This window comes from Prionailurus bengalensis, chromosome A3 (assembly GCF_016509475.1).
Source record: "Prionailurus bengalensis isolate Pbe53 chromosome A3, Fcat_Pben_1.1_paternal_pri, whole genome shotgun sequence".
Lineage (NCBI taxonomy): Eukaryota > Metazoa > Chordata > Mammalia > Carnivora > Felidae > Prionailurus > Prionailurus bengalensis.
The window spans coordinates 99545564-99573397 of NC_057354.1; the positions used below are offsets into that span (position 1 = coordinate 99545564).

General features: G+C 37.8%; 1 protein-coding gene across 1 annotated transcript in view; it reads left to right on the plus strand.

The window, feature by feature from the left end:
• Positions 1-27834, plus strand: part of DNAH6 (dynein axonemal heavy chain 6) — a 226041-nt gene that overhangs the window by 6008 nt on the left and 192199 nt on the right. Inside the window, exons 3-4 of the mRNA XM_043603834.1 lie at positions 6623-6799; positions 10242-10498. Coding sequence (XP_043459769.1) covers positions 6623-6799; positions 10242-10498 — 434 coding nt within the window. The remainder of the gene's footprint in view (positions 1-6622; positions 6800-10241; positions 10499-27834) is intronic.

Consider the following 27834-nt stretch of genomic DNA (forward strand, 5'->3'; position numbering starts at 1 on the left):
GGCTGCTGCTAATCCTCTCTGTGGGATTGGTGTTGAGGGTCCTGTTCTTCTTATCTGAATTGCAGCATTCACTTCGAATTGGACTTCATTTTCTCTCCACTGACCACTGCTTTATACTCATATGTTGACAGGCAGCATCTCCCCACATTTTCTTCTTTATTTTTGTAATTTCACATTTAAAACTTTCATTCACATAAACTTTTAAATCTGGTGTGAGGAGGGGCACCTGGGTGGCTCAGTCGGTTAAGCGTCCGACTTCAGCTCGGGTCATGATCTCACAGTCCATGGGTTCGAGCCCCACCTCAAGCTTTCTGCTGATCGCTCAGAGCCTGGAGCCTGTTTCAGATTCTGTGTCTCCCTCTCTCTGACCCTCCCCCATTCATGCTCTGTCTCTCTCTGTCTCAAAAATAAACAAACATTAAAAAAAAAGTAAATCTGGTGTGAGGAAAGGGACTAACATTTTCTTCGAAACGTTTTGCTAGCACCACGTTTTTCCCACCAAATTAAAACACCACCTTTATAGTGTATAAACTTCTCACTATATCACGTATAAAATAGTGAGATCTGTTTACAGATCTTGATTCTTTTCTCTACTGATATAGCCACATTGTTTTGATTACAATGAGCATGTTTTGGTAAGTGGAAGGCAACTGGTTCCTCGCCATTCTTATTTTTTATATATTCTCTGTTTTAGATGGTTATCCTTCCATATAAACTTTAAAATTCATCCTTCTTAGATAAGTAATTCATTTAAAAGTGTACAGAAGTGGGGCGCCTGGGTGGCTCAGTCAGTTAGGCTTCCGACTTCAGCTTAGGTCATGATCTCACAGTCCGTGGGTTCGAGCCCTGCCGCAAGCTTTCTGCTGACAGCTCAGTGCCTGGAGCCTGCCTTGGATTCTGTGTCTCCCTCTCTCTCTGCCCCTCCCCTGCTCATGCTCTGTCTCTCTCTGTCTCAAAAATAAAAACATTTAAGAATTTTTTTTTTTAAAAAGTGTACGGAAGTTACACAGTTAAAGTCTGTTTTCTACCACTGTCCCTCATCCATTCAGCTTCCTACTCTAGAGGCAATTAATGGTAAGAGTGTGTATGCTTTCAGAGATGTGTTACGCTGTCTAAGCCTAAAGCTAGCATAATAAACAAACTTTGCTGCCCCTTACTTGCTTCATTTAATACATAACTTGGAGATCATTTCATATCTGTCCCAAAGTTCTTTTATATCAATTTGCTTTATAGCTCATAATGTACCATATGAATGTACCATAGTGTATTTAGTAAGCCCCAAATTTATAGATTAGGTTTTTAAAATAGTATTTTTGTGACAACAGTGTTACAGTGAATAATCTTGTGCATATGCCATCTCCTACACTTGAGATTCCATCTGTAGGCAGACGTCCTAGAAATGGAGTCGCCAACTCAAAACATATGTACGTTTGTAATTTTGGTTAGTAAATGTTGCTTCAGTAATACAAGAAAAATGCTGTCTCAGAGTAGCTTTAATTTAAGTTTCTTCTTGAAAAAGGTTGAATGTCTTTTCATATGTTTAGGAATTATTTTTCTCTCTGTGAATATATGGATCTTCGTGTCTTATTTTCTAATTGGGCAGTTGGTGTTTTTCTCATTGATTTGCCTGAGTTCTTCCTATATTAGGAAATAAGCCCCTTATCTGTGATAAGCATTATAAAAATTTTCAAGTTTTGTTTTAATTCCTAATTTTTATGTAATTGAGTTTCTGTCTTCTGAGTTTTATGTGATACTTAGGCCCTACACTTAGCAAGATTGTAAAAATAAAATTATTTAGTGATGTCTTAGATACTTCTCTTTAAAAATTACTTTAAGATTATTCTTATTTTACATTTAAATCTTTGATCTATTCACAGTTTTTCCCAGTGTAATGAATGAGAGGATCCAACTTTGTCCCTACTAGCTTTACAGTTATTTCATTATTATGTATTGAATAATATTACTTTCCTTAAAGTATCACCTTTGTTATAAACTCAGTTCCCCTTTATATTTTGGGATCTGTTGCTGGATTTTCTATTCTGATCCATTGATCTTTTCATGTGTCCAGAATACAAAGTTTTAATTATTGTAGTTTTATAACATTTTATTTATTTTTTTTAAATGTTTATTTTTGAGAGAGAGAGAAAGAAAGAACATAAGCTGGGGAGGGGCAGAGAGAGAGGGAGACATAGAATCTGAAGCAGGCTCCAGGCTCTGAGCTGTCAGCACAAAGCCTGACTTGGGGCTTGAGCCCACGGACTATGAGATCATGTCCTAAGCTGAAGTCGGATGCTTAACCAACTGAGCCACCCAGGTGCCCCTTTAGTTTTATAACATTTTAATATCTGGTAGGGCTGGTCACTCATTTTTTCTCCCCAGGGCTTTTGTGGCTATTCTTTCTAATTATTTTTATGTATTAAATTTAGAATCAGATTTCTAATCTCCAATATATCCTGTCAGGATCATATTAAATTTATAGATTAACTTGATGATTAACTTGATTAACTAGATTAACTTGATATTTTTTAATAATTAATTTTCCAAATCAAGAACAAAATCGAACTTCGTTTGCTTTTTCTTTCATGACTATCATGAGTGTTTTGAAGTTTTCCTCATCTGACTTTTACTTGTTTCTTATTAAGTTTATTAACAGGTTTTATTTCTGGATGTTAATTTTGTGCCAGTTTTTCTGTTTATTCTCTCAAGTGTTTCAGGTAAACAATAAAATCATCTGGCAATAATGACACTTTTGCCACCTTCTTTCCAATTTTTGTATTTATACTGTGTCTTTGAACTACTGTATTGGCTAATATGTGTAAAATATTAGAAACAATAGTGTGGACAGTAGACATTTTTGTCTTTCACCTGAGATTAGTAGGAATGTTTCTAAGTGTTCCCTCTTTAAGCATGATATTAGCCATTGAGATTTTTTTTTAATGTTTTATTTTTGAGAGAGAGACAGAGATAGAGCTTGAGTAGGAGAGGAGCAGAGAGAGAGGGAAACACAGAATCCGAAGCAAGCTCCAGGCTTTGAATTGTAGCACAGAGCCTGATGTGAGACTCGAACTCACCAGTGGTGAGATCATGACCTGAGCTGAAGTCAGATGCTTAACCAACTGAGCCACCCAAGCACCCCTAGCCATTGAGATTTTTAAGGAAGTTATCTATCCTTTCTTGATTAATGTTTTTATCAAAAATAGATTTTTATCAAAAAATCATAAATAGGGGCATCTTCCTGTCTCAGTCAGAAGAGCATGTGACTCTTGATCTCAGGGTTGTGAGTTTAAGCCATGTTTTGGGTGTAGCGATTACATAAACAGACTTTACAAAGTCATAAATAGATTTTTATCAAAAATAGTTGAATTTTATCAAATGCCTTTTTGATGTATATGGAGATGAGCATGGCATTTTCCCCATAATTAACATTTGGCATTTCCTCATACTTTTGCAGTTTTTGTTTTAATTCTACATGAGACTTTATAGTTTGCTATAATAAGGTCCTTTTCTTGTTAAATTCTTAAGTATTTCAGTTTTAGGTTTTTTTTTTATTGTGATCCAATTTCTGCTTTAGTACAGAAAAAAGCAAATGTGTTTACTTTGTAACAGAAACCTCACCAATATTGTTTTCAATCCTTATTGTTACTTTAGTAGCTAGGCTTTCATTTTTATTTATTTATTTATCTATTTATTTATTTTAACGTTTATTTATTTTTGAGACAGAGCATGAATGGGGGAGGGTCAGAGAGAGAGAGGGAGACACAAAATCTGAAACAGGCTCCAGGCTCTGAGCTGTCAACACAGAGCCCGATGTGGGGTTTGAACTCACGGACCGTAGATCATGACCTGAGCCAAAGTCAGATGCTTAACCAACTGAGCCACCCAGGTGCCCTTAGGCTTTCATTTTTAATGTATATAATATCACTGATAGTTAGATAATTTTGCTCTTTTTTCCTAGTGTTTACACCAATTACTTTATTTTTTAGATTAGGGGTCACTGTGGCCCATGGGTCAAATACAGTCCTGTAACCTGTTTTTGTAAATAATGCCATATCCATTTATTTTCATATCATCTAAGGCTGCCTTGGTGCTTCAATAATAGAGTAGTTGTGACAGAGACCATATGGTTCACAAAGCCTAAAATATTTACTGTGTGGTCCCTTACAGAGAAAGTTTACTGACCCCTGTTCTAGATGCTTCAATTTGAGAATTGAAAACTAAAGGTGATAGTGAAAATAGTGACCTTGTTCTTGATTTTCATAATGGCTTTAGCTGTTTACTATTTAGGATGATTGAGGTTTGCTTCTGATTTTGCTAAATAGTTAAGTTTTCCTCTGTTTCTATTTTATTATTATGAAAGTTTCAAATATATAAAATGCTACAAAGAGGGATATAATAAACAAGTGTGTGTATCCCAAATTAATAATGTTGTTTGCTTAGTTTGATTCAATATCTATTTTTCTTTATTTTGTCTTTTCATTTATTTATTTATTTTGAGAGAGACAGAGATAGAGCAAGTGGGAGAGGGGCAGAGAGAGAGAGAGAATCCCAACAGGTTCCACAGTACCAGTGAAACCGTGACATCAAGACCTGAGCTGAAACCAAGAGTTGGCTTGATTGAGCCACCTAGGTGGCCCTGATTCAGTATCTATTTTTAAAGGAATGTTATAAATACATTTCAAATACCTTTTGTATCCCATTTTAGTCTCAATGCCCTCTTTCCTTTCTTGGAGATTATCACTACTAGGGTTTGTGTGAATCTATCTAACTTTTTGTATTTTTGCCACTTTATTTGATTTTAAAAATCAATGTCTCCCAACATTTTACTATAAAAAGTTTCAAATGCACAGAAAAGTTCAAAGAATAGTAAAACAAATATTTATACACCATCCACCTAGATTCAAAGTTATTAGTGTTTTGCCATATTTGCTTTCTTTCTCTCTGTGTATGCTTGTTACTTTGTTATTTAAAAGTAAATTGTAAGGGACTTCTTTAAGCTGAAATCAAAGGGTACTAGTTAGTAACAGGAAAATATGACAGTATAAAACTCACTGGTAAAGGTGAATACATAGTAAAATTCAGAATAATGTAAAGGTGGTGGATTAATCTCTTATTTATAAAGCTAGTTGAAGACTAAAAGACAAGAGTAGTAAAAATTACTATAATTGCAATACTTTGCTATGAATGCACAAGATAAAAAGATACAAACTGTGATATTAAGTGTTGATGGGGTTCCCTTTTCTCCACATTCTCGCCAACATTTGTTTATTCTCTTTTTGATCATAGCCATTCTGACAAGTGTGAGGTGATATTTCATTGTGGTTTTGATTTGCACTTCTCTAATGATTAGTGATGTTGAACATCTTTTCATATACTTTCTGGCCATCTCCATGTCTTTGGGGAAAAAATGTCTATACAGATCCTCTTTCCACTTTTTAATTGGATTGTTTTGATTTTGCTATTGAGTGGTATGAGTTCTTTATAGATTTTGGTACTTAACCCCCTATCACCATATAATTTGCACATATTTTCTCCCACTTGGTAGATTGCCTTTTCATTTTGTTTATGTTTTCATTTGCTGTGCAGAAGCTTTTCTCCCCTTCTTACCTTGTGATTCTGGTCTGTGTTGATTTTCCACATTGATATAGCTGAGATCCTCCTGCCCCCATCTCTATAGTCTTTTCCTTTCTACAGTGAGTGGCTCAAGAGGGATTTTTAACCAAAACCAAATGTTATTTACACATACCTGAAAATTTAACAGCCGTTTCCTATGCTTACTCTCAAGCTTTTCTTTCTCGCTCCAGTTGTAAGAGATTAGCTATCATGCTAAAGTCATTTTGCTTAGAGCGGCACCTGGGTTGCTCAGTGGGTTGCGCATCCAACTCTTGGTTTCAGCTCAGGCCATAATCTCACAGTTTTGTGGGCTCGAGCCCCATATCGGTTATGTCCTGGCAGCAAGGAGCCTGATTGGGGTATTCTCTTTCTTCCTCTCTTTCTGCCTATCCCCCGCTCACACTCTCTCTCTCATAGTAAATAAATAAACTTTAAAAATAAATCAATATATAAATAATGCTTAGAAGCCTAAAGCCATTATGGTGAATTCCTTGCTTTAGTGTATTATGTTGAATGCTAGATTTTATTGCCTTAATCTAAAATTAGATTAGCCTAATATAATGCCACAATTTCTTTTATTTTTTGCCACAATTTCTTTTAGATCTCCAACCAATTATGGCTATGGGAATTGATTAATGACTTTGGGGTACAGTGCGAGAGTTGTACAATCCTTCCCACAATGACTGTTTTAGTGGATGGTGGGATTTGTAATGCACAATTACTGAGTATGCGATCTCATGCCTCTGAGCCTTTCTGTCACAACCTTACCCATAGAAGTATTCATTGGTAATTAAAGGACAGAATTAATAGAAACCAAATAGAAAAGTCTTAGTCTTGTAATAGACCATGGTCAGACCATGGTGAAAGCCACCACAATGATTGTGACTTGGTTAGAAAGTTACTCCAGGAAGATCAATTTCCAACAGGAATAGAGTCCAAAGTTCATGTTGTAAGAATAAGACAAGTTCTCGTTAACACTGAAAAAACTAACATGTCTCTTTATTCCCCAAAGCCAGTGCTAAAAGTCTACCAAGATCATAAGAGGCCAGAATACATATATGAACAGAACCGATTTCAGTTAATCTCTTCTGGAATCATAAAGCCTCCAGGAAGCACTGAAGAAAGAAGTTCTACCAAATTATCTGTTCAGTTTCTTGAGCCTCAGTATACTGTGAGGAAGAAAAAACAGGTATACTATTAAAGTACTTAATTAATCCTTTCAATTTAGTTTTAGTTTCCTATAACATTGCTAACATGCTTTTAACTCATAAGAACAGTTGCAAAATTTTTCTCTATCAGGTTGCACAATGGATTTGGGAAATACAGTACTTCTCAGTTCTTACTCAAGGAAAATTTGGACAGTAGAGGAAAATCATAAAGGAAAACTTCCAGCATCTATATGGTGTTCCCTAATCTTCTCTTACATATTAAAAGAAGACATAATAGTGTTTTGAATTTTATTTTACCTTTTATGAAATTTTCATCATTATTACCCAAAATGACAATCTTTTGAAGACCTTGGTGAAAGGCAATAAAACAGAAACTGAACCAGCTAGAAAGACAATTTTTGTAATTGGTGAGCTGTAGAGTGGGAAGGTACCTTGCAAGGAGTCCTTGAATAGTAGCTCTGGGAGAAACCACCAGAGCATGGCTTTCTATAAATACCTGCAGATAATTAAACAAAGGAATAGAAGTGGGAAAAAATGTGGACACACTCACAGTAAAAATGCCAACAGACCCGAGAATTCTCTGAGCTTTTTATTGAGAGGATCCTTCTAGACTTGTTGAACATTTCAGTGTCAGTTATGTTTCAGGCTTTGTGCTAGAGTGGTAGAAAGGAAGAGATGAAGACAGGCTTCATCCTCGAGGATTTCAGAATCTTTGGGTGGGTACGTGGACAAGTGAATGCTCCAGCTCAGGGGGTTGTGATAAAAACTCTGGTTGGTCATTTAAGCTACAAAATCCTGGAGAACTGAACAGGAGGGAAAGCTTGCACCTGGTGGTGAGAGGGATGGTCAGTGGAGGAAAAGCTACCATACGGAATGGCACTAATAAGCTTGGAGGAGTGAATGGAAAGTTAGTAAGGCAGAGGAGGTGGGAGAGTGGTGGGCTTGAGAAGCCGGCTGGAAGAGGCTCACTGTGGGTGTGGGTGAGATCACCCTGAAAGAACATCACATGATTAGTTATATAAAATTATAAACCCTCAACTAATTTGGTTTCTGTGAAGTAGGAAAGGAGAACAGGCTATCTTAAGTAGAGCCAAGAAAGAACTGATTGCTCATAAGTTAGCTTATTTGGTACTAAGTGGGCATCATGACCTTGAATTTAAAGAAGAAGAATGAAATTGTGCACATCTGGGACGAAGGGAGGAGGATGAAAGGGAATGTTAAATTGTGTGTTATGCGTGGTTGTAGTGGTAACTAAGTGAAGAATTCAAATAAGAGCCAGGGGTTGAAGGGAAAATATGGAAGAAAGGGAATATTCCATATAAAAGGAGAAGGTATTATTCTGATAAGAGGGTCGTTTTGGTGGTGGTGGGGGGTGGGTACTGATTTCTCAGAAGGAGCTTAGAATGGAAATGCACCAGTGAGGATTCCCTGAGAGATAAAAGAAGGCAGTTGGAGGCGCTGCTTCTAGTAATTAAGGAAGATTGCCTTATCAAATTGGACTAAACATCCATCATAGAGAGCACTACAAGTGTTCTACACTTTATGAATAAATGCTTCTTTTGTTCCCTTTCCCCCACAAAATCTGAACTTATGTGGCTACTTAAATTGAATCACATTTTCGCATTGAGCTACATAATTGGAAATAAGTATGCAGCTGAAAATATATAGGCCTATTGTTGAAGAAATCTTGTACTTAGAAGGCAGTGAAACTTCTTGAAGGATGTAATAAAGAAAATACATGCATTTTCTGTAAAATATTGATACTCCACTCATAAAAATATTAAAGTTGACTATAGCCCTTGTTGAAACATTGGGACAAGGCAATGTGTATTTTCTCTTTGGGCCTTTTTTTGTTGTTGTTAGAGAGAGCGAGAGTGAGAGAGCACATGCATGTGGGAGGGAGAGAGCGAGAGGGAGAGAGAATCCCAGGCTCCATGCTCAGAGCAGAGCCCACCATGGGGCTCAATCCCTCAACCCTGGGATCATGACCAGAGCTGAAATCAAGGGTTAAAGCTCAAGGACTGAGCCAGGCAGGTGCCCCTGGCCTATTCTTTTACATAAGAAAACAGTGTGGTTGCTGCTGTCTCTGGCCAATAAGTGAAAGAAGCACATTTTATCTTTTGAATTCAAAGATGTATTTCCTTCAGTTCTAAACTTTCCAGGATTTTCATCTCAAACTCCTATTCAACAGGGTATATTTAATCAAGAGATGGAAAATGATGACACCTGTGAATGCAAACGTTCTGAAGACGTTGTTCCGTAGAGCTTGTGGTAAATCAATCTCTCGGAGAAATGGCAGCCTCTGTTAGTTATGCTAACAGGCAATAAAGATATCATTTATATATTTGCATCGGCTATTCAACAAAGCAGGTCTGCGATGGGGATTCTTGTGTCTTAGTGCCAGTTGCCCCTCCACTGTCAGAGAGACAAGGTGATGACAGTTATCACCCTCCCCCACAGGAGGGGAGGGTGTGTGTGATGCTGCCCCAAGGTTTGTTGAGGAGGAACAAAGGAGTGTGAGTGGCACTGAGAGCACAGACAGGGGAGCTGGGGGTTTAGAGCAAAGCTCAAGTGTGTGAACATGGTGGGGACTTAGCCTTGATGCTCCAGTGGTGGTCCACAGTATCCGCAGGTTAGAAATGCAGGATCACAGGCTCCACCCCAGACTTGACAGAAGCTGCAATTTAACAGGACACCTAGATAATTCACACTCACATTTAAATGTGAGAAACACTGGTCTACAGAACTGGCAATTATGAATTTGTAACATGTATACTTCTCCAAGGGTATTATTACATAGTGATCCCCCAATGCTCAGTGTAACCACCCCTTACATTTACTCAAAAGTATTTTATTATGAGCTATGATGACAGCTGTCTAAGAATTCACACACTGAAAAGCATTAAGGTTGTCAGAACTAGGTGAGGAGGTTAAGGGGAGAGGCCACAGTCAAGATAGACGCTAAGCAACTGAGCAGGAAAAGTGGACTCCCAAGAACACCAGAGAAGTAGTGGCATTTTGATGTAATAAACACTTGACTTGAAAGAAGGCAGCAGTGAGAACTGATGTTGGGGGGTTTGGGAAAGGGGATGGACACCTGGATAAAGAGTACTTGGAAGGAATATATCACTCCTTACAATAATTTGAAGTTTTTCAGTTCAAAAATGATTGGGGCGCCTGGGTGGCTTAGCCGGAGTGCCACATCGGCTGAAAGCTGAACATGAAGCCTGCTTAGGATTCTCTCTCTCTCTCCCTCCCTCTGCCCCTCTCCTAAGTGCATGTTCTGTCTCTCAAAATAAAAAAAAAATTTTTTTTTAATACTTGCCTTTGAGCACTAGACATCTCAGGAACTTCAGTAATTAGTGCTTGAGGTTAATATTTTATCATGTTTTTTTAGTCATGTCTTTTGGTTTTGTTTTGCAAAAACTCATCATTTTAAAAATTGGCTTTGTTTTGATCCAGCAGCCCTCTGCTGAAATGTTCTCTCCCTCTCCTCCTAAACTGTCACGTACCAGTATTGGAAGAAGAGGTCTCTATGGGACCAGTTCCTCAGCGTACCCTAAGTACTTTTTCCATGATCGGGAAGAAGTCGTTAAAGCCAACGTTCGTAATCCTTTGCAAATCATTAAAATAATACGTGAAAATGAACACCTCGGATTTCTTTATATGATCTCTGCAGTGCCAAGGTCTTCCACTGAATATGATACATATAATCTCAAGTGAGTTCTCTTTTATGAAGCAATGTATTCAACAGTAAAAGCTTCAAATAAGATCGCAAATGTTATTCATAATTGATTGGGTATTAATGGTAAATATAAAATATAATTTTGGTTATCATCCAATGACAAATGAATTGTAATCACAATAATTTTATTTTTTCCCTTTAGCTTTCTTTTACTTACAGACAATATTTTATAGAGTAGCACACTTTTGTGCCTCTTCTATGTGTGTATTATGTAATGCCATATATTTTTAATCAGTATTACAAAGATAATTTTGATATCTTGTGATTACTGAGAAAAGAAGAAGGCAATGCGTAAAAAGTAGGTGCATGATTTGTGTTACATGTTCTTTCAACTTTGCTTAGTAGAGTGGGAATAAGGATTTTTTTTTAAATAAAAGGAGCTTTGGGGCGCCTGGGTGGCGCAGTCGGTTGAGCGTCCGACTTCAGCCAGGTCACGATCTCGCGGTCCGTGAGTTCGAGCCCCGTGTCAGGCTCTGGGCTGATGGCTCGGAGCCTGGAGCCTGTTTCCGATTCTGTGTCTCCCTCTCTCTGTGCCCCTACCCCGTTCATGCTCTGTCTCTCTCTGTCCCAAAAATAAATTAAAAAAACATTAAAAAAAAATTAAATAAAAGGAGCTTTATAACTTAAGGTATTTATATAGATGAATAACACACATACATTCACATAGACTATTATTTCTAAGCACACATTTGTTGTTAAAATAATTAGACGAGTTGTACAAATGTGGGTCTGTGAATTGCTTTAAAGTTCAGCACAACAGGTAGCAGAACTTAAAGGTGATACTGGCTTTCCTCCATCATTGTTTGGTTGAGTTGACAATTGTTGTTGAGACGGTCTTTCCTGGAAGCTGATAGTAGTTTAGCTTTACCACCAAATTCTTGGAGCTACCTTCCCATTCTCTGCTGTGTAGGAAGATGAAAAGAACTCCTAGGAATTATCTTCTTCTCCCTTACTCAGCCCTGTAGTTTTGACTGAGTCGGGTAACACTGAAGACAGCACTCCTTCTAGGATTGAGAGGGAGAGAAGAATAACATTTTTAAGTGATAGATTTATTATAAATCCTGAAAGAGCTTAATTAGAATGAGATATAATTTATGGAAAGAACAGATATGCCTATAAAAATCCAATCATTCAACAAAATGTATTCAGCACCCAACTCTATAGCATGAACTGTTCTAGGTGCTAGAGAGATGTTAGTGAGCCACCCAGATCAAAATTGCTGTCCTCGTGGAGCTTGCATCTTAGTAGAGGGAGACAGTAACAAACACAACATCTGAGTAAATTACAGAGAATGCTGGACGGTGATAAGTTTTACAGAAAAAGTAGAGCAGAGCGAAGGAGATTAGGAGTTCTGGGGAAGAAGTTGTGAATTAGCTGGGATGGTCAGGGTAGGCCTCATTGACCAGCGGCTATTTGAATAAGGACTGGAAGGAGAAGGAGTCAATGATGTACTGACAGAGAGAAGAAAGAAGCATTCCAGACTGCAGGAAAGTGAATACAAATGCCCCAAGTCAGGAGCATACCTGGCATGTTCAAGAAGCAAAGACTGTAGGAGAGTGAATGAGAGCTAGAAAACAGACCATGAAGGGCCTTGACAGTCATCCTATGAACATTAAGTTTTACTTTGAGAAAAGTGGAGAACCATGGATAGACTTCAAGCAGAGAAGTGTCATGATCTGAGTTACATTTTGAAAAGGACTGCTCTGATTGCTGTATAGAGAATATTTCTTCTTGCTTCTCAAAAGCAAGAGTTGAAAAGGAAGACCAATTAGAAGGCTGTAATGATTCAGGTGAGAGATGAACCAGGGGGAGGTGATGAGAAGTGGGTCAAATTCTGGAAATAAGTTGAAGGTCAAGCCAACAGGATGTTTTTATGGACTGTATGCAAGGTGGAAAACCAGAGAGGAGTCCTGGATGACTTTAATGATCCAGTTGACTGGGCTCAAGAGGAAGGTTAGAGTTGCTTGTATCTGAGACACAGAAAACGGAATGGAACAGATTTATTGGGGAAAAAAAAGAGTTTGGGTTTGGACCTACTAATTTGGGGATGCCAAAGATATGAAAGAAGTGAGGTGATAGATGAAAGGAGAATTGGGGTCTAGTGAGGTTTTTTTTTCTTTTTTAAGATGGGAGAATTAATATAGAATAGAATTTAAAGACCTTTGATGTAAAAGAAAATAATCCCTTTAATAGTATTGTCATTCCCACCACTGCCTTACTACTTCTTTTTAAAAATTTTAAAAATGTGTATTTATTTTTGAAAACGAGAGACAGAGCACAAGTGGCAGAGGGACAGAAAGAGAGGGAGACACAGAATCTGAAGCAGACTCCAGGCTCTGAGCTCTCAGCACAGAGCCAACATGGGCCTCGAACCCACGAACTGTGAGATCATGACCTGAGCCAAAGTTGGACACTTAACTGACTGAGCCACCCAGGCGCCCCAAGCCTCTAACTCTTGATTTCAGCTCAGGTCATGATCTCACAGTTGGTGACTTCGAGCCCTGTGCAGAGCCTGCTTGGGATTTTCTGTCTTCCTCTCTCTCTGCCCCTCCCCCACTCATGCTCACTCTCTCTCAGAATGAACAAATAAATATTTTTTTAAAAAATCATGTAATTTCCCAGATATCAAGAAGTGCCATTTGTGATATTCATTCCCCACTATGAGAGGAGTCAAAGTTTGCCAAATGTAAAATGATTTTCTATTAAAGATGAATACGGAAACTGTGCTTTTGTCCAATTCAGGAGATAAATTGTATATCTAGACTAATGAGCACTTGTACTTGGGGAATTGAGTTGATATTTTATACTTTTTTGAACTGATAATAGTGATGCTTGATGATAATATGCAAGTGCTCATTTAAGAAGATAGAGTTTGGGGGGGGGCGGTAGTGCCTGGGAGGCTCAGTTGGTTAAGTGTCCAGCTTTGGCTCAGGTCATGATCTCATGGTTCGTGGGTTCGAGGCCCATGTGGGGCTCTGTGCTGAGAGCTCAGAGTCTGGAGCCTGCTTCAGATCCTGTGTCTCCCTCTCTCTCTGCCCCTCCCCTGCTCATCCTCTGTCTCCCTCTCTCTCAAAAAATAAATAAGCATTAAAAAAAAGAAGATAGAGTTGGAATCCTGGTTTATTTTATTATATTTTGGGGTTGATGTTAATTTTTCCTCCCTACCCTGAACTCCAGATATTATAAACCTAATGAAAAGATAATCATTTGGGTAGCACAAACTTGGTAGCAGCTAAATTGAAAGTTAAAACTAGTTATAAATACTGGGTCAGTGACATGAGGACATGTTATATACTAAACTCCTTTTAATAGTAATGTCATAAAATATGTCTTTGCATAGTTTTCAAGTGTAGTAAAATACGTCAGATGTGAAGTTCTACAATGATTATCTCTCTACCATGATCCCTCTCAGTGAGAAAATAGTTGTTTATCAAGTTTATTCTAAAATATCAACTTAGTGCTATATGTTAGGTATAATGATTTTGTCAGGAATAAGCTTCAAGGAGATGTCTAAATATGTTGGAATATCAATCTGAATAAGTACACAACTATATGCTGCAGATTATTTTGCCCAGCAAGGGGGCATAGTGGTGACTCTGGTCAGCTCTGGGGCAAGTAAAGAGGAAACTAGGTAAAGAATCAGGAACTAGGGAGATCATGAAGAGCATAGAGAACAGAGAATAGAACTGATCAAGACAAAATAATCCTGTTTTGTTGGGACTGAAGACCTTGAACAAGAGTGATTGTAACTGAAGGGTAGCTATGAGATATGGGGGAGGATTGTTGGCTAGAGAGTTGGATTATATATCCACTTTGTGTGAGAGCACATGAAAGTGAATCATCATATTTTATGTCATAAAAGATCATTAGTGTTCACTTTGTTCTAGGCAAATTATTTATGTATGTCATATCATTTAATCCTCACAAAATACTATACGATAGATACAATTATTATCTCTATTTTACAATGAGTCACAAAATGGTTAAGTAACTGCCCTAGGTCTTACAGTAAGATAGCATAATACTCTCATGGTCCATCCATGTTGTTGCAAATGGCAGGATTTTGTTCTTTTTTATGTCTGAGTAGTATTCCACCGTGTGTGTGTGTGTGTGTGTGTGTGTGTGTATACACAATTGCTGGGTATACACACACACATACACACACACACACCATCTTCTTTATATTTAATGGACACTTGAGGTTGGTTTCATATCTTGGCTATTGCAAATAATGCTGCAGTGAACATAGGGACACATACATCTTTTTGAATTAGTGTTTTTGTTTTCTTTGTATAGATACCAAGTAGTGGAATTGCTGGATCATATGGTAAAATCTATTTTTAATTTTTTGAGGAAACTCCATATTGTTTTCCATGGTCATTGTACCAATTTACATCCCCATCAACAGTCTACAAGGATTCCCTTTTCTCCACATCCTCACCAACATTTGTTATTTCTTGTCTTTTTGATAATGATTCTGACAGATGTAAGGTGATTGATACCTCATTGTGGTTTGGTTTGCATTCCCCTGATGATTAGTGATGTTGGGTATATTTTTATGTACCTGTTGTCCATCTGTATGTCTTCTTTGGAAAAATATCTATGCACATCCTCTGCCCATTTTTTATTTGGATTGTTTGGGGTTTTTATTATTGAGTTGTATGAATTCCTTATATTTTTTGAATATTAATCTCTTACCAGATACATGATGTGCAAATATAGTCTCCTATTCAGTAGGTTCCCTTTTTATTTTGAAGATTTCCTTCACTGTATTGAAGCTTTTTAATTTGATGTAGTCCCGCTTGTTTATTTTAGCTTTTGTTTCCTGTGTTTTTGGTGTCAAATCCAAAAAAATCATCACCAAGACCAATCTCAAGGAGTTTACCACCAATGTTTTCTTCTAGGAGTTTTGTGGTTTCAGGTCTCATGTTCAAGTCTTTAATCTATTTTGATTTAGCTTTTGTGTATGACGTTAGATGGCAGTCCAATTTCATTCTTTTGAATGTGGCTGTCCAGTCTTCCCAGCACCATTTACTGAACATGCTGTCCTTTCCCCATTGTATATTCTTGGCTCTTTTGTCATAAAATAATTGACCATATATTCAGGCTTTTATCTCTAGGTTTCTTATTCTGTTCCGTTAATCTATATGTGTGTTTTTATGCCAATACCATATTGGTTTGATTAGTTTAGCTTCCTAATATTGTTTGAAATCAGGGAACATGATGTCTCCAGCTTTGTTCTGTCTCAGAGTGCTTGGACTATTTGGGTTCTCTTGAGGTTTGTCCTATTTCTGTGAAAAATGCGTTTGGAATTTTAATAGGGATTGTACTGAATCTGTACAATACTTTGAGTGGTATGGACATTTTAATAATATTAAATTTCCCAATCTATGAGCATGGACTCTCTTTCTATTTATTTGTGTCCTCTTTGATAGTGTATTCTTAAAACTAGAATTTTACTAGAGCTATAAGATAAACACAGTGGTCAAAAGGAAAAAGATTAGACTACACTGTATATTAACTAACTTGAATTTAAAACATAAATTTAAATTTAAAACAAGGAAAAAGATTAGAAATTAGGCAACATATTTAAAAACATCTCACACTTGGATTTGTGAATCACAGTAATGTTCCAGTCCTTTGCCTAAATATCTCATTTGTATGGAAATGTTATCAAATGAATCAGTAGTTACAAGCAAGCTATATCAACACCTTACCAAAAGATATCCACCATACCCAGAAAAGGATTTGAAGTTTTTAAGGCATATTGAAGTACAAAATATGAAACCAAATTCTGTTTTTAGATTAATATCTCATCAATAAGCTTAAGAAGCTAGGCATGCAAGAACACACACAATATCTAATGTCAGAATAACTCACTGTGGCAGAATTGCAATTTTACCAACCTGCGTAGAAATTTTTTCATTCTATTTGTTACCAGAAAAGCAAAGGAAATCTATCAATAATGCCACTAGTAGATCAACAGATTAGATAAGAGAGATTAACACACTCCAGGACATGATTAAAATTTTACTGCAGAAAAGGAGTTTTATTGAATATTGATGCATCTATAGATATTAGTAGCTTCTAGATAATAATGCACTATTTAGAATCACTGAAGTGAAATATTGGAAGAACTTTGTCATGGGGGGGCGGAATCCTACTGGCAATGAAATATTTAAGGCAAATAAAACATTATGGAAATACTTCTTAAAAACATACATTATATTTAGAGCTTATTCTGAGAATCCTGCATTCAAGTAATACATTGTTTTATTTGCAAAGGAACTCCCATATGTAAATGTTTCCCTGCTGTTATGAATTCCAAACTAAATATTATCAAAACTGTGACTATAATAAAGTCCAAGACATAACAAAAAATGTGTGAGCAGAATACCACTCTTTGCTTTTTAAAAAATTAATTTAATTTATTGGGGTACCTGGGTGGCTCAGTCAGTTAAGCACCGGACCTCAGCTCAGGTCACAATCTCATGGTTTGTGGGTTTGAGCCCCGTGTCAGGCTCTGTACTAACAGGTCAGAGTCCGCAGCCTGCTTCAGATTCTGTGTCTCCCTCTCTCTCTCTCTGCCCCTCCCCCACTTGCACTCTGTCCCTCTCTCTCTCAAAAATAAACATTAAAAAAATTAATTAATTAACTTATTTTTAAATTTATATACAAGCTAGTTAGGATATAGTGCAGCAATGATTTCAGGAATAGATTCCTTAATGCTCCTTACCCATTTAGCCCATCCCCCCTCCCACAACCCCTCCAGCAACCCTGTTTGTTCTCCATTTTTAAGAGTCTCTTATGTTTTCTCCACCTCCTTGTTTTTATATTATTTTTGCTTCCCTTCTCTTATGTTCACCTCTTTTGTATCTTAAAGTCCTCATATGAGTGAAGTCATATATTCGTCCTTCTCTGACTAATTTTGCTTAGCATAATACCCTCTAGTTCCATCTATGTAGTTGCCAATGGCAGGATTTCATTCTTTTTGATTGCCGAGTAATACTCCGTTGTATGTATATACCACATCTTCTTTACCCATTCATCCATCAATGGATATTTGGGCTCTTTCCATACTTTGGCTATTGTTGATAGCTCTGCTATAAACATTGGGGTACATGTGACCCTTCAAAACAGCATACCTGTATCCCTTGGATAAATACCTAGTAGTGCAATTTCTGGGTTGTAGGGTAGTTCTATTTTTAATTTTGGGGGAACCTCCATTCCAGAGTGGCTGCACCAGCTTGCATTCCCCCAGCAGTGCAAAAGGGATCCTCTTTCTTCACATACTCGCCAACATCTGTTGTTGCCTGAGTTGTTAATGTTAGCCATTCTACATTGACAGGTGTGTGGTGGTATCTCATTGTGGTTTTGATTTGTATTTCCCTGATGATGAGTGATGTTGAGCATTTTTTCATGTGTCTGTTAGCCATCTGGATGTCTTCTTTGGAGAAGTGTCTTTTTTTTTTAAAATTGATATCCAAGTTAGTTATCATATAGTGCAACAATGATTTCAGGAGTAGATTCCTTAATGCCCCTTACCCATTAGTCCACCCCCCCCCACAACCCCTCCAGTGGTTACTGTTTGTTCTGTTTGTTCTCTATATTTAAGAGTCTCTTATGTTTTCCCCCCTCCCTGTTTTTATATTGTTTTGCTTCCCTTCCCTTGTGTTCATCTGTTCTGTGTCTTAAAGTCCTCATAGGAGTGAAGACATGCTATTTGTCTTTCTCTGACTAATTTCGCTTAGCATGATACCCTCTAGTTCCATCCATGTAGTTGCAAATGGCAAGATTTCATTCTTTTTGATTGCTGAGTGATACTCCATTGTATATATATACCACATCTTCTTTATCCACTCATCCATCGAGGGACATTTGGGCTCTTTCCATACTTTGGCTACTGTTGATAGTGCTGCTATAAACATTGGGGTACATGTGCTCCTTCAAAATAGCATACCTATATCCCTTGGATAAATATCAAGTAGTGCAATTTCTGGGTCATAGGGTAGTTCTATTTTTAATTTTTTGAGGAAGCTCCATACTGTTTTCTGGAGTGGCTGCACTAGTTTTGCATTCCTACCAGCAGTGCAAAAGAGATCGTCTTTCTCCGCATCCTTGCCAACACTTGTTGTTGCCTGAGTTGTTTTTTTTTTTTTTTAATTTTTTTTTAACATTTATTTATTTTTGAGACAGAGAGAGACACAGCATGAACGGGGGAGGGGCAGAGAGAGAGGGAGACACAGAATTGGAAACAGGCTCCAGGCTCTGAGCCATCAGCCCAGAGCCCGACGCGGGGCTCGAACTCACGGACCGCGAGATCATGACCTGGCTGAAGTCGGACGCTTAACTGACTGCGCCACCCAGGCGCCCCATGAGTTGTTAATGTTAGCCATTATGATAAGTGTGAGGTGGTATCTCATAGCAGTTTTGATTTGTATTTCCCTGATGATGAGTGAAGCTGAGCATTTTTTCATGTGTCGGTTGGCCATCTGGATGTCTTCTTTGGAGAAGCATCTATTCATGTCTTTTGCTCATTTCTTCACTGGATTATTGTTTTTTGGGTGTTCAGTTTGATAAGTTCTTTATAGATTTTGGATACTAACCCTTTATCTTATAGGTTGTTTGCAAATATCTTCTCCCATTCTGTTGGTTGCCTTTTAGTTTTGCTAATTGTTTCCTTTGCTCTGCAGAAGGTTTTTATTTTGTTGAGGTCCCAATAGTCCATTTTTGCTTTTGTTTCCCTTGCCTCCAGAGACGTGTTGACTAAGAAGTTGCTGCGGCTGTGGTCAAAGAGGTTTTGCCTCCTTTCTCCTTGAGGATTTTGATGGCTTCCTGTCTTGTTTAAGTCTTTCACTCTTTTTGAGTTTTTTTGTGTGTGTATGATGTAAGAAAGTGTTCCAGGTTCATTTTTCTGCATGTTGCAGTCCAGTTTTCCCAGCACCACTCGGAGATATTCTTTCCCGCTTTGTCAAAGATTAGCTGGCCAAATGTTTGTGGGTCCATTTCTGGGTTCTCTATTCTGTTCCATTGATCTGAGTGTCTGTTTTTGTGCCAGTACCATACTGTCTGGATAACAGCTTTGTGATATGTCTTGAAGTCTGGGATTGTGATGCCTCCAGCTTCGGTTTTCTTTTTCAAGATTCCTTTGGCCATTCAGGGTCTTTTCTGGTTCCATTCAAATTTTAGGATTGTTTGGTCTAGCTCTGTGAAGAATGTGGTGTTATTTTGATAGGGATTGCATTGAATATGTAAATTGCTTTGGGTTGTATCAACATTTTAAATGTTTTTTTTTTTTAACGTTTATTTATTTTTGAGACAGAGAGAGACAGAGCATGAACGGGGGAGGGTCAGAGAGAGAGGGAGACACAGAATTGGAAGCAGGCTCCAGGCTCTGAGCTGTCAGCACAGAGCCTGACACGGGGCTCGAACTCACGGACTGCGAGATCGTGACCTGAGCTGAAGTCGGACGCTTAACCGCTTAACCGACTGAGCCACCCAGGCGCCCCCGGGTTGTATCAACATTTTAATGATGTTTGTTCTAAGGATCTAAGGTTTAATGATGTTTGTTCCAGGATCATGGAATGTTTTTCCACTTTTTTGTGTCTTCTTCAATTTTTTTCATAAGCTTTCTATAGTTTCAGTGTATAGATTTTTCACCTCGTTGATTAGGTTTATTCGTAGGTATTTTATGATTTTTGGTGCAACTGTAAATGGGATCAATCTTTGATTTTTCTTTCTGTTGCTTCATTATTGGTGTATAGGAATGCAATTGATGTCTGTGTATTGATTTTATATCCTGCAACTTTGCTGAATTCATGGATCAGTTCTAGCAGTTTTTTGGTGGAATCTTTTGGGTTTTCCATATACAGTATCATATCATCTGTGAAGAGTGAAAGATTGACTTCCTCCTGGCCAATTTGGATGCCTTTTATTCCTTTGTGTTGTCTGATTGCTGAGGCTAATTCCAATACTATGTTGAATAACAGTGGCGAGAGTGGACATCCCTGTCGTGTTCCTGATCTTAGGGGGAAATCTCTCAGTTTAGAATACCACTCTTTGAATTCAGCTTTGGGAAAATGATATTGGAAATAGGTCTCTGGTGATTTTTAGTGATTGTAATGGATTTAAACATAAAGAAAAATTCAGTCAGAGTAACATCTGTCTGTGTTTCAGAGAAAGCTTACCATTGTTTCTGAAATACTTGAAATGTTTGGATTTTAAATCAGTTTGCATTTCACAAGAAATTTCAACACTGCATTTATCAAAGGGGAAAAATGGAAAGCTATTAAAAGTGAAGAATGGTGGTACCTTTGGTTCACAATTTCAAGAGAACAAATTATCCAAATTCTGGTTAATGGAAAAGGGAGTTTCCATCCATAAGAGACAAAGCAATAAATCATCTGCTATTTGTTGTCTACTATTTCTATAAACAAAGTTTCTCGGTAGTGGTGGTTGTCAAGAATTTGAACAGACCATTCATCATGTCTTGATTAGAAATGCAGGTGGCTACTTCCAAACAGTTATGGTCACTGCTGTGGCTTATGAGTTAGGCTTTATTTGGAAGTTTTATCAAATTCAGTATTGAATATTTCCCTAAGATACCTTGTGTGTTGTTTTTCTTGTTACAATAGAAAGAAATCAGAATTAATGCCTTCACCAGGGTGCCTTTCAAAATGTCACCATTGTATGGATTTGTTAGAACACGAAGTTTAGGAAGCATTGTTCTAGAGGACTGTAGGACAATTTTCTCTGCATGAGAATCTGATCTTGGTTAACTCTGAAACTCTGTTTCCCTGTATCCTGATAAGAGTAGAAGTCAGTTACTTTTAGGCAACATTGCTTATGATAAAAATGACCCCTGATTTGTGAATGATATCTGAACTGGGGGAGACAAAATGAATTCTAAATAACTGATGGGGAGCCATAGCTTTGGACTTACCATGGTGCAGCAACTCTTTTTCTGGGCATGCCTCTATCAGGAAGCCTGAAATCTATGCTTATAGAGTTATTGCAAGACATACTGGCTCATGTGGTAATAAGGCTTTTAAGCCAGGGTGGTTTCCATACCCACCCAGTGTGGATCTCATCTCCTTGCCTCTGAGTTGTCATCTAGGGAGAGGGTAGCTCCTGGGTGGCTGATAGATTCCTACAAGTAGTCCCATGGAAGAGTGAAGTCTGATGTTGCCCTGATGGCGAGAAGTAGTTCCTGCCCTATGCTCTTCCTAAGTAGAAGGGTTCCAAATATAGTTTATGAAAGTTTTATTAACCTGAACATTTAGTTGAAGCTAATAAGATTGCCTGGTGGAGCAATATGTAAGTCTTTCTTTTTCATGCTTATATATAAGGAGCCATTGTTGGTGTTTGACAAATGTGGACTTTTCTCCCATTTCTATAGAACCTCTCATCCCACTTCTATGTGTCCATATTTTGCTATTTTTTTGTTTTGGTCATTGAAACATATATACACTTGATCACCTTGATAAGGATACTTCTATAAAGTCATAGCGGTAACCAGACTTTTACAAAGGTGAATACTGTTACACAATACTACAAACACCAACTCTTAGCATGTGCCAAACACTGTTCCAAGTTCTTCATATGTATTAATTAATTTAATCTTCATAGCAACTCTGTAAGGTAGCCAGTATTAATAGATTCATTTTACAAATGATGAAACTGAGGCAGAGTTGGCCAAGTTTGACCAGCTAGTGTAGTGAACTGTGGGGCTGGAATTCAAACCCAAGTAGTTGGGCTTTAGAACCCAGCCTCTCATACACTGTGCCTAATAAACTCATTCTAATAATGACAACTTTTCCTGTCACTTGTGTCACACATGCTGTGCTAGGCTGAACTGTGTGCTTTCTGTACATTAATATTATTTTGTCCTCAAAAGAACCTCCTTAGAAGGGCATTCTCTATAGTTGAAAGGTGAGGAAATTGAGGTACAGATATATGAAGGACTTTGCTGTTTGATATTGTTTCGTGATTTGCAGATAGAAGTTCAGAATTATATCTGATGTTCCCATCTTTCAATTCTATGATTTCATCCTCTGTGCAATGTCGATTTTCAAACCATTTAGTGAGTGGGTAAATTTAGTGAGTGGATAAATCAGAATGTATGGCAGAGCCCTTCCCAAATACCAAGAATTTTTAGGGTCTATAAAGCCAAGAAAGAAGACACAAAATTTCTTCTACCTAAATGTTGCCTAATGTATATTTCTAGGATCATTATATATAAGTGGTATTATTAATAGGTAGATGGTAAAAAACAATTATTCTGTGATCATATGCAATTAAGATACATTAAATTAAATCACTGGTTCTCAACCTGGGAGATTTTGCCCCCCAGGAGATTTTGGGGGATGTCTGCAGGAATCTTTGGTTGCCATAACTAGAGAGGATGGTGCTGCTGGTGTCAAGTGGGAAGAGTAAGAGTAGCTGCTAAACAGCTGGCAGTGCACAGGACAGGCTCACACAACAGACAGTTACCTGGCCCAACATGTCAGTAGTGCTTAGATTGAGAAACCTCAGGTTAAGTGATGCTAATTACACATTTCTGTCCTGTACGGCCAATCAACTCTTTCTTGAGGGACACATGCTGGGATTGGGACTCTGTGAAACAGAGTTATGTGGCTTGGGCTGTTAGGACCATATAATCATCCATACCAGGCTCAGGCCATATTACTTTCCCAATGATCCAGTTCTTAGATGGTTCCTAAGCCTATTATGTTAAAAGTATTTTTTTAGGGGCACCTGGGTGTCTCAGTCAGTTGAGCATCTGACTTTGGCTCAGGTCGTGATCTCATGGTTCATGAGTTCAAGCCCCACATCAGGCTTGCTGCTTTCAGTGCAGAGCCTGCTTTGGATCCTCTGTCCTGTTTGCACTCTCTCAAAAATAAACATTTTTTAAAAAGTATTTTTTAAGTTTATTTATTAATTTTGAGAGAGAGAGCAAGTGTGTGCACCCAAACAGGGGAGGGGCAGGGAAAGGGGAGAGAGATCCCAAGCAGGCTCCCCGCTGTCAGCAGAAACCCAACATGGGGCTCAATCTCAGGATCCCTGAGATTGTGACTTGAGCCAAAATCAAGAGTTGGAGACTTAACCCCCTGAGCCACCCGAGTGCCCTGTTAAAAGTATTTTTAAAGGAAGCTTTTTAAATTTCAAACTAAAGCTATTCTGTCCTTTTAGTGAGATTACCTGTTTAGTGACCTAGAACAGAAAACACAGATAGATGTTTGGTATTTTCTCAAATTTCAGCATTGTGGTTTCTGTGTGAAGTCATAATTACAAAAAACTTTATAGTGAGGTTATATGTCCTCTGTAATAACAGATCATTTTGAAACCACATTATCAGAAACCTTGCCAAGTTGCCTAACACAATGACCATTTTCTTGGGCTAGTCCATAAAGAAATTTAAATCTAATGAGTCAAATCTCAGCCAGCACATGGAAACATTAAAGGCACCTCATATTTGCACTTGGAATAATAAAAAATACTCAGCTTCATATTTTCTCCCTACCCTCTCTTCAAACACACACACACACACACACACACACACACACACACACGCACAAACATGCCCTGGTAGTATTCTGGGGCTGTGACAATTTAATGGGTGATGATTTTATTTCACACAAAAATTTGAGGAAACTAGGGGTGCCTGGGTGGCTCAACTGGTTAAGCGTCTGACTTCGACTCAGGTCATGATCTTGCGGTTCATAGTTCAAAACCTGCATCAGGCTAATCTGCTGTCAGTGCATAGCCTGCTTTGATCCTCTGTCACCCTCTTTCTCTGCCCCTCCCCTGCTTGTGCTCTCTCTCTCTCAAAAATAAATAAACATTAAAATTTTTTTTGAAGAACCTAGAAGAGTGGTTCTCAGACTTGGCTACTAATGAGAATCAGCCAGGCCCTACTCCAAGACATTATTTAATTGATTTGTGGTGAGCCTGAACAACAGTATTTCTTTAAAACTCACCAGATCATTCAAGTATTTAACTCAATGCTGCACTCCCATGGACTTTGAGCAGCAGTTCTCAAGCAAGCCCTAGAGGACTTATTAAAACAGATGCTTAAACCTCTGGAGTTTCTGATTCACTGGGTTGGGAACATAGCCTGGGAAATTACAATTCCCATGGGATGCTTGTTGCTGCTGTTCCAGGGACCTTGTGCTGAGAACTACTGGCTCCAGAATACTCTCTTATTACAGAAATTTGGATGTTTCTTCTTAGTTATGCTTTTGTTTAATTTTCTAGGTAAAAAAGAGTTCCTTATCAGATATTATACCCTTTCTGGTTAGTCAAACCAGAAGCAAAGTAAGTCATTTCTCTTCTCCTCTTTAGGTTAGGTCTAAACCCATACAGATTCATGATCTTGACCATCATCAAACAAATTGAGGTTTATAATTACAGAACACAGGAAGTAGCTAATTTCTTTCCAGGCAGTTGCCTATTTACCTTCACCCAATTAATATGCTCAGATTATAACAATTAAAACTGTATAATTATGAAAATAATAAGAGAACTTAGATTTGCATAGGGCCATATGAGCTTATCTAATATACTCCACTACCTTAAAGCAGGTAGTTACTTGTTTGCTTGTTGAAATCAGAAACTTGAAGGAGATAGGAAGAGAGAACAGGGTGAACTAAGACATTTGTATGCATTCAAACATGGCCTAAGGTAGATATGATAAGTCAGCCTGACTAAAAAGGGCAATTTGTGGGACAGAGTAGGAACTAACATGAAACAAGAGGAGAGTGCCAAACACCTGGCAAAGTAATTTGGATTTGATGATATAAACAGTAGGAGGCTATTTAAAGTTCTTGAGCAGGAAACAAACCATGTTTCTGCGTTATCAGTCTTACTAGACTGGTTTCAAGATGATCAGAAGCATTTTCAATCTGTGTAACAACAGATAGAGCTGCTGTTTTAAATAACAAATCACACTGAGATATCATCGTTTTGGAAAATCAAGGAATTCTAGGAAAAGAAATTAACATTTTTAGAACCCCTGTAGGCACAATTTGAGTTATAACTTAAATAAACAATAATAAGACAATTTATGACCTACCACAGGGCTGTGTAATTCTCATATGCCATATGATTCTCTCAAATACAACATAACCTTTTGGAGTTAACAGAAGCCTTGGAGTCTAAGTTTAATTTCAGATGGATAGATATAGGTTCTACAGTAAAATAGTTTGACAGAGGACTCCCTGATTCTACATTGAACAGCAAGAAAACACTCCAGATATTTTTCCCCATTAAAATATAGTAAAATGTAATTTTACCCAAGGTATTCATCTCATCCTAATTAGTTAACTATCCAAGCGCCTGTTTAGTTGATTGAATCATAAAGCCGTTTTGTTTATCGGCAACTTAGGAATTTTATAGCACAGCACTTGAACAAATGAAGTTCTCGTTTTAAACCCTGAAGTAAATTTTTGTATTATTTCCTCAACGAAAGGAAATTTCTTTGATGAAAGAAATATCCGAAGCAACTATCCAAGAAGCAGCGGAAGTTAAGGGTGAATCCTGGATGCCAAGAAAGGCTGAGTAGGCAATTATGAGCATAGATGTGGTGTGGTGGGTCAGCTCCTGAGATAGATGAGCAGTCTGAGGCATAGTGTGTGAAGTACAAAGGCTCAAGGAGTAGATTTGGGTGGTACCCCCCTCAGTAATGAGCTGGAAAGTCTTTTTGTTTGTTCAGAGGCATTTTACTTAGACAACTAAAACAATGAGATGTTCCGAAGCAGTGTACAAGAGAAATCAAACCAATTTATCATGAATTCCCTCTTCTTTACAACTAAACCAAATAAACAAAAAAAGCCTTTCTGCTTTAAGAGAAAAATCAAAAATAGGCCAATGTATTTTTCTTCTCCATAATAACATGAACAGCTACAAGAAATCTAATTGTGATAGGAGAAATTGTATATTGGCTTATACATACTCATTAAAAAGACAACAGGCCATCATACCACAAGAGCCTAATTCCACCTGCCTTCATCTGATACCTGTGTGTTTTCACATACAGGTAACACCAAGTTATGAACTGGAAAGTCTATGGAGAATAGGATTACAGAGAACTGTGGATAGTCCCTCTTAGTTTTACAGAGCTTTCCTTGACCTTGCTGCCCCATCCATCTACCAAGAGAATTGGGCTTGAAGAAGTCCCTGCTCATCTTTAATTGAATAATTTTGTTAAAGTTATGAGAAACAAGACCGGTTTTTGGAAACTTTCAAAAGGAATGGATGGGAGAGATATGGCCCACCAATACACACCATTATAAAGGAAGTTTGAGAGAAAGAAGGCAATGTGGGATTTCAAGTTAAATGGGCAGCAGGTGGAGAAAAAGCTTTCTACAAGCTAAAGGGAAACTTTCTGCAAGTTAAAGAGAAGTTTTGCATGTTTTTAGATGCAGAGGAAAAATTGCTAAAAGCCAGGAGGGTTAGAAAAAAGTGAGGTGAAACCTCTTCATCTCTGGAGTAAAATTTGAGATCCACTCAGGATATGGAGTGTAGGCACACAGGTATGATGATTTTCAAGTGAAGGTGTGAGACAGTACTCACTTTATGACCACCTCATTTTTGTTGGTTGCTTTCAAATAAAGTTCAGTGGTTCACAGACATTACTGTGTATCAGAATCATCCAGGGAGCTTGGTAAACTAGAATCTTGAGTCTCATACATAAGGATTCTGATTCTGTGTTGGACCCAGAAATGTGGATCCTTAATAAGCAGCCCAGATGATTTTGATGCTGGTGATCCAGTCTTTGAAAAAGACTAGTGTGTTCATTTGTTCTATGCAGGGTAGAAATGTGTAGAGGATGAAAAGGTTTAGGGGATTGAGAATGAAGATCTTAAATAGTAAACTGCAAATAAAAAAGATTTCTAAGTGGCACCGAGCACCAATAAGTTAGAATTCAACATCATGGACCACACCTGCCACCTTCTAGAAGGGTCTTTAGAAACAGACCAATGAGAGCAAGCTTTCCAGACATACACAAAGACCATAGTGAGCTGCTTGATCTTGTCTTTAGGTTGGTTTGATGGCTGATATTATTGAAACATCTGAAGTTAGTTACAGTTTCAGAGACAAGTTAAAATTTCACATTTTGGAGAGAATAACCCTAAGAATGTCCTAATTATATCTTCAGCTTTCGACAAATAAAAAAGGGAAAAAAATATGTTTTTCATACACCTCACCAGCAACATGTAATACCTGGCATTTTCCCAGACAGTTCTGGTGTGAAGTTTTAATTAGAACACAGGCAAACAGATAGTGGAATTAGGTAGAAGCTGAACAGGT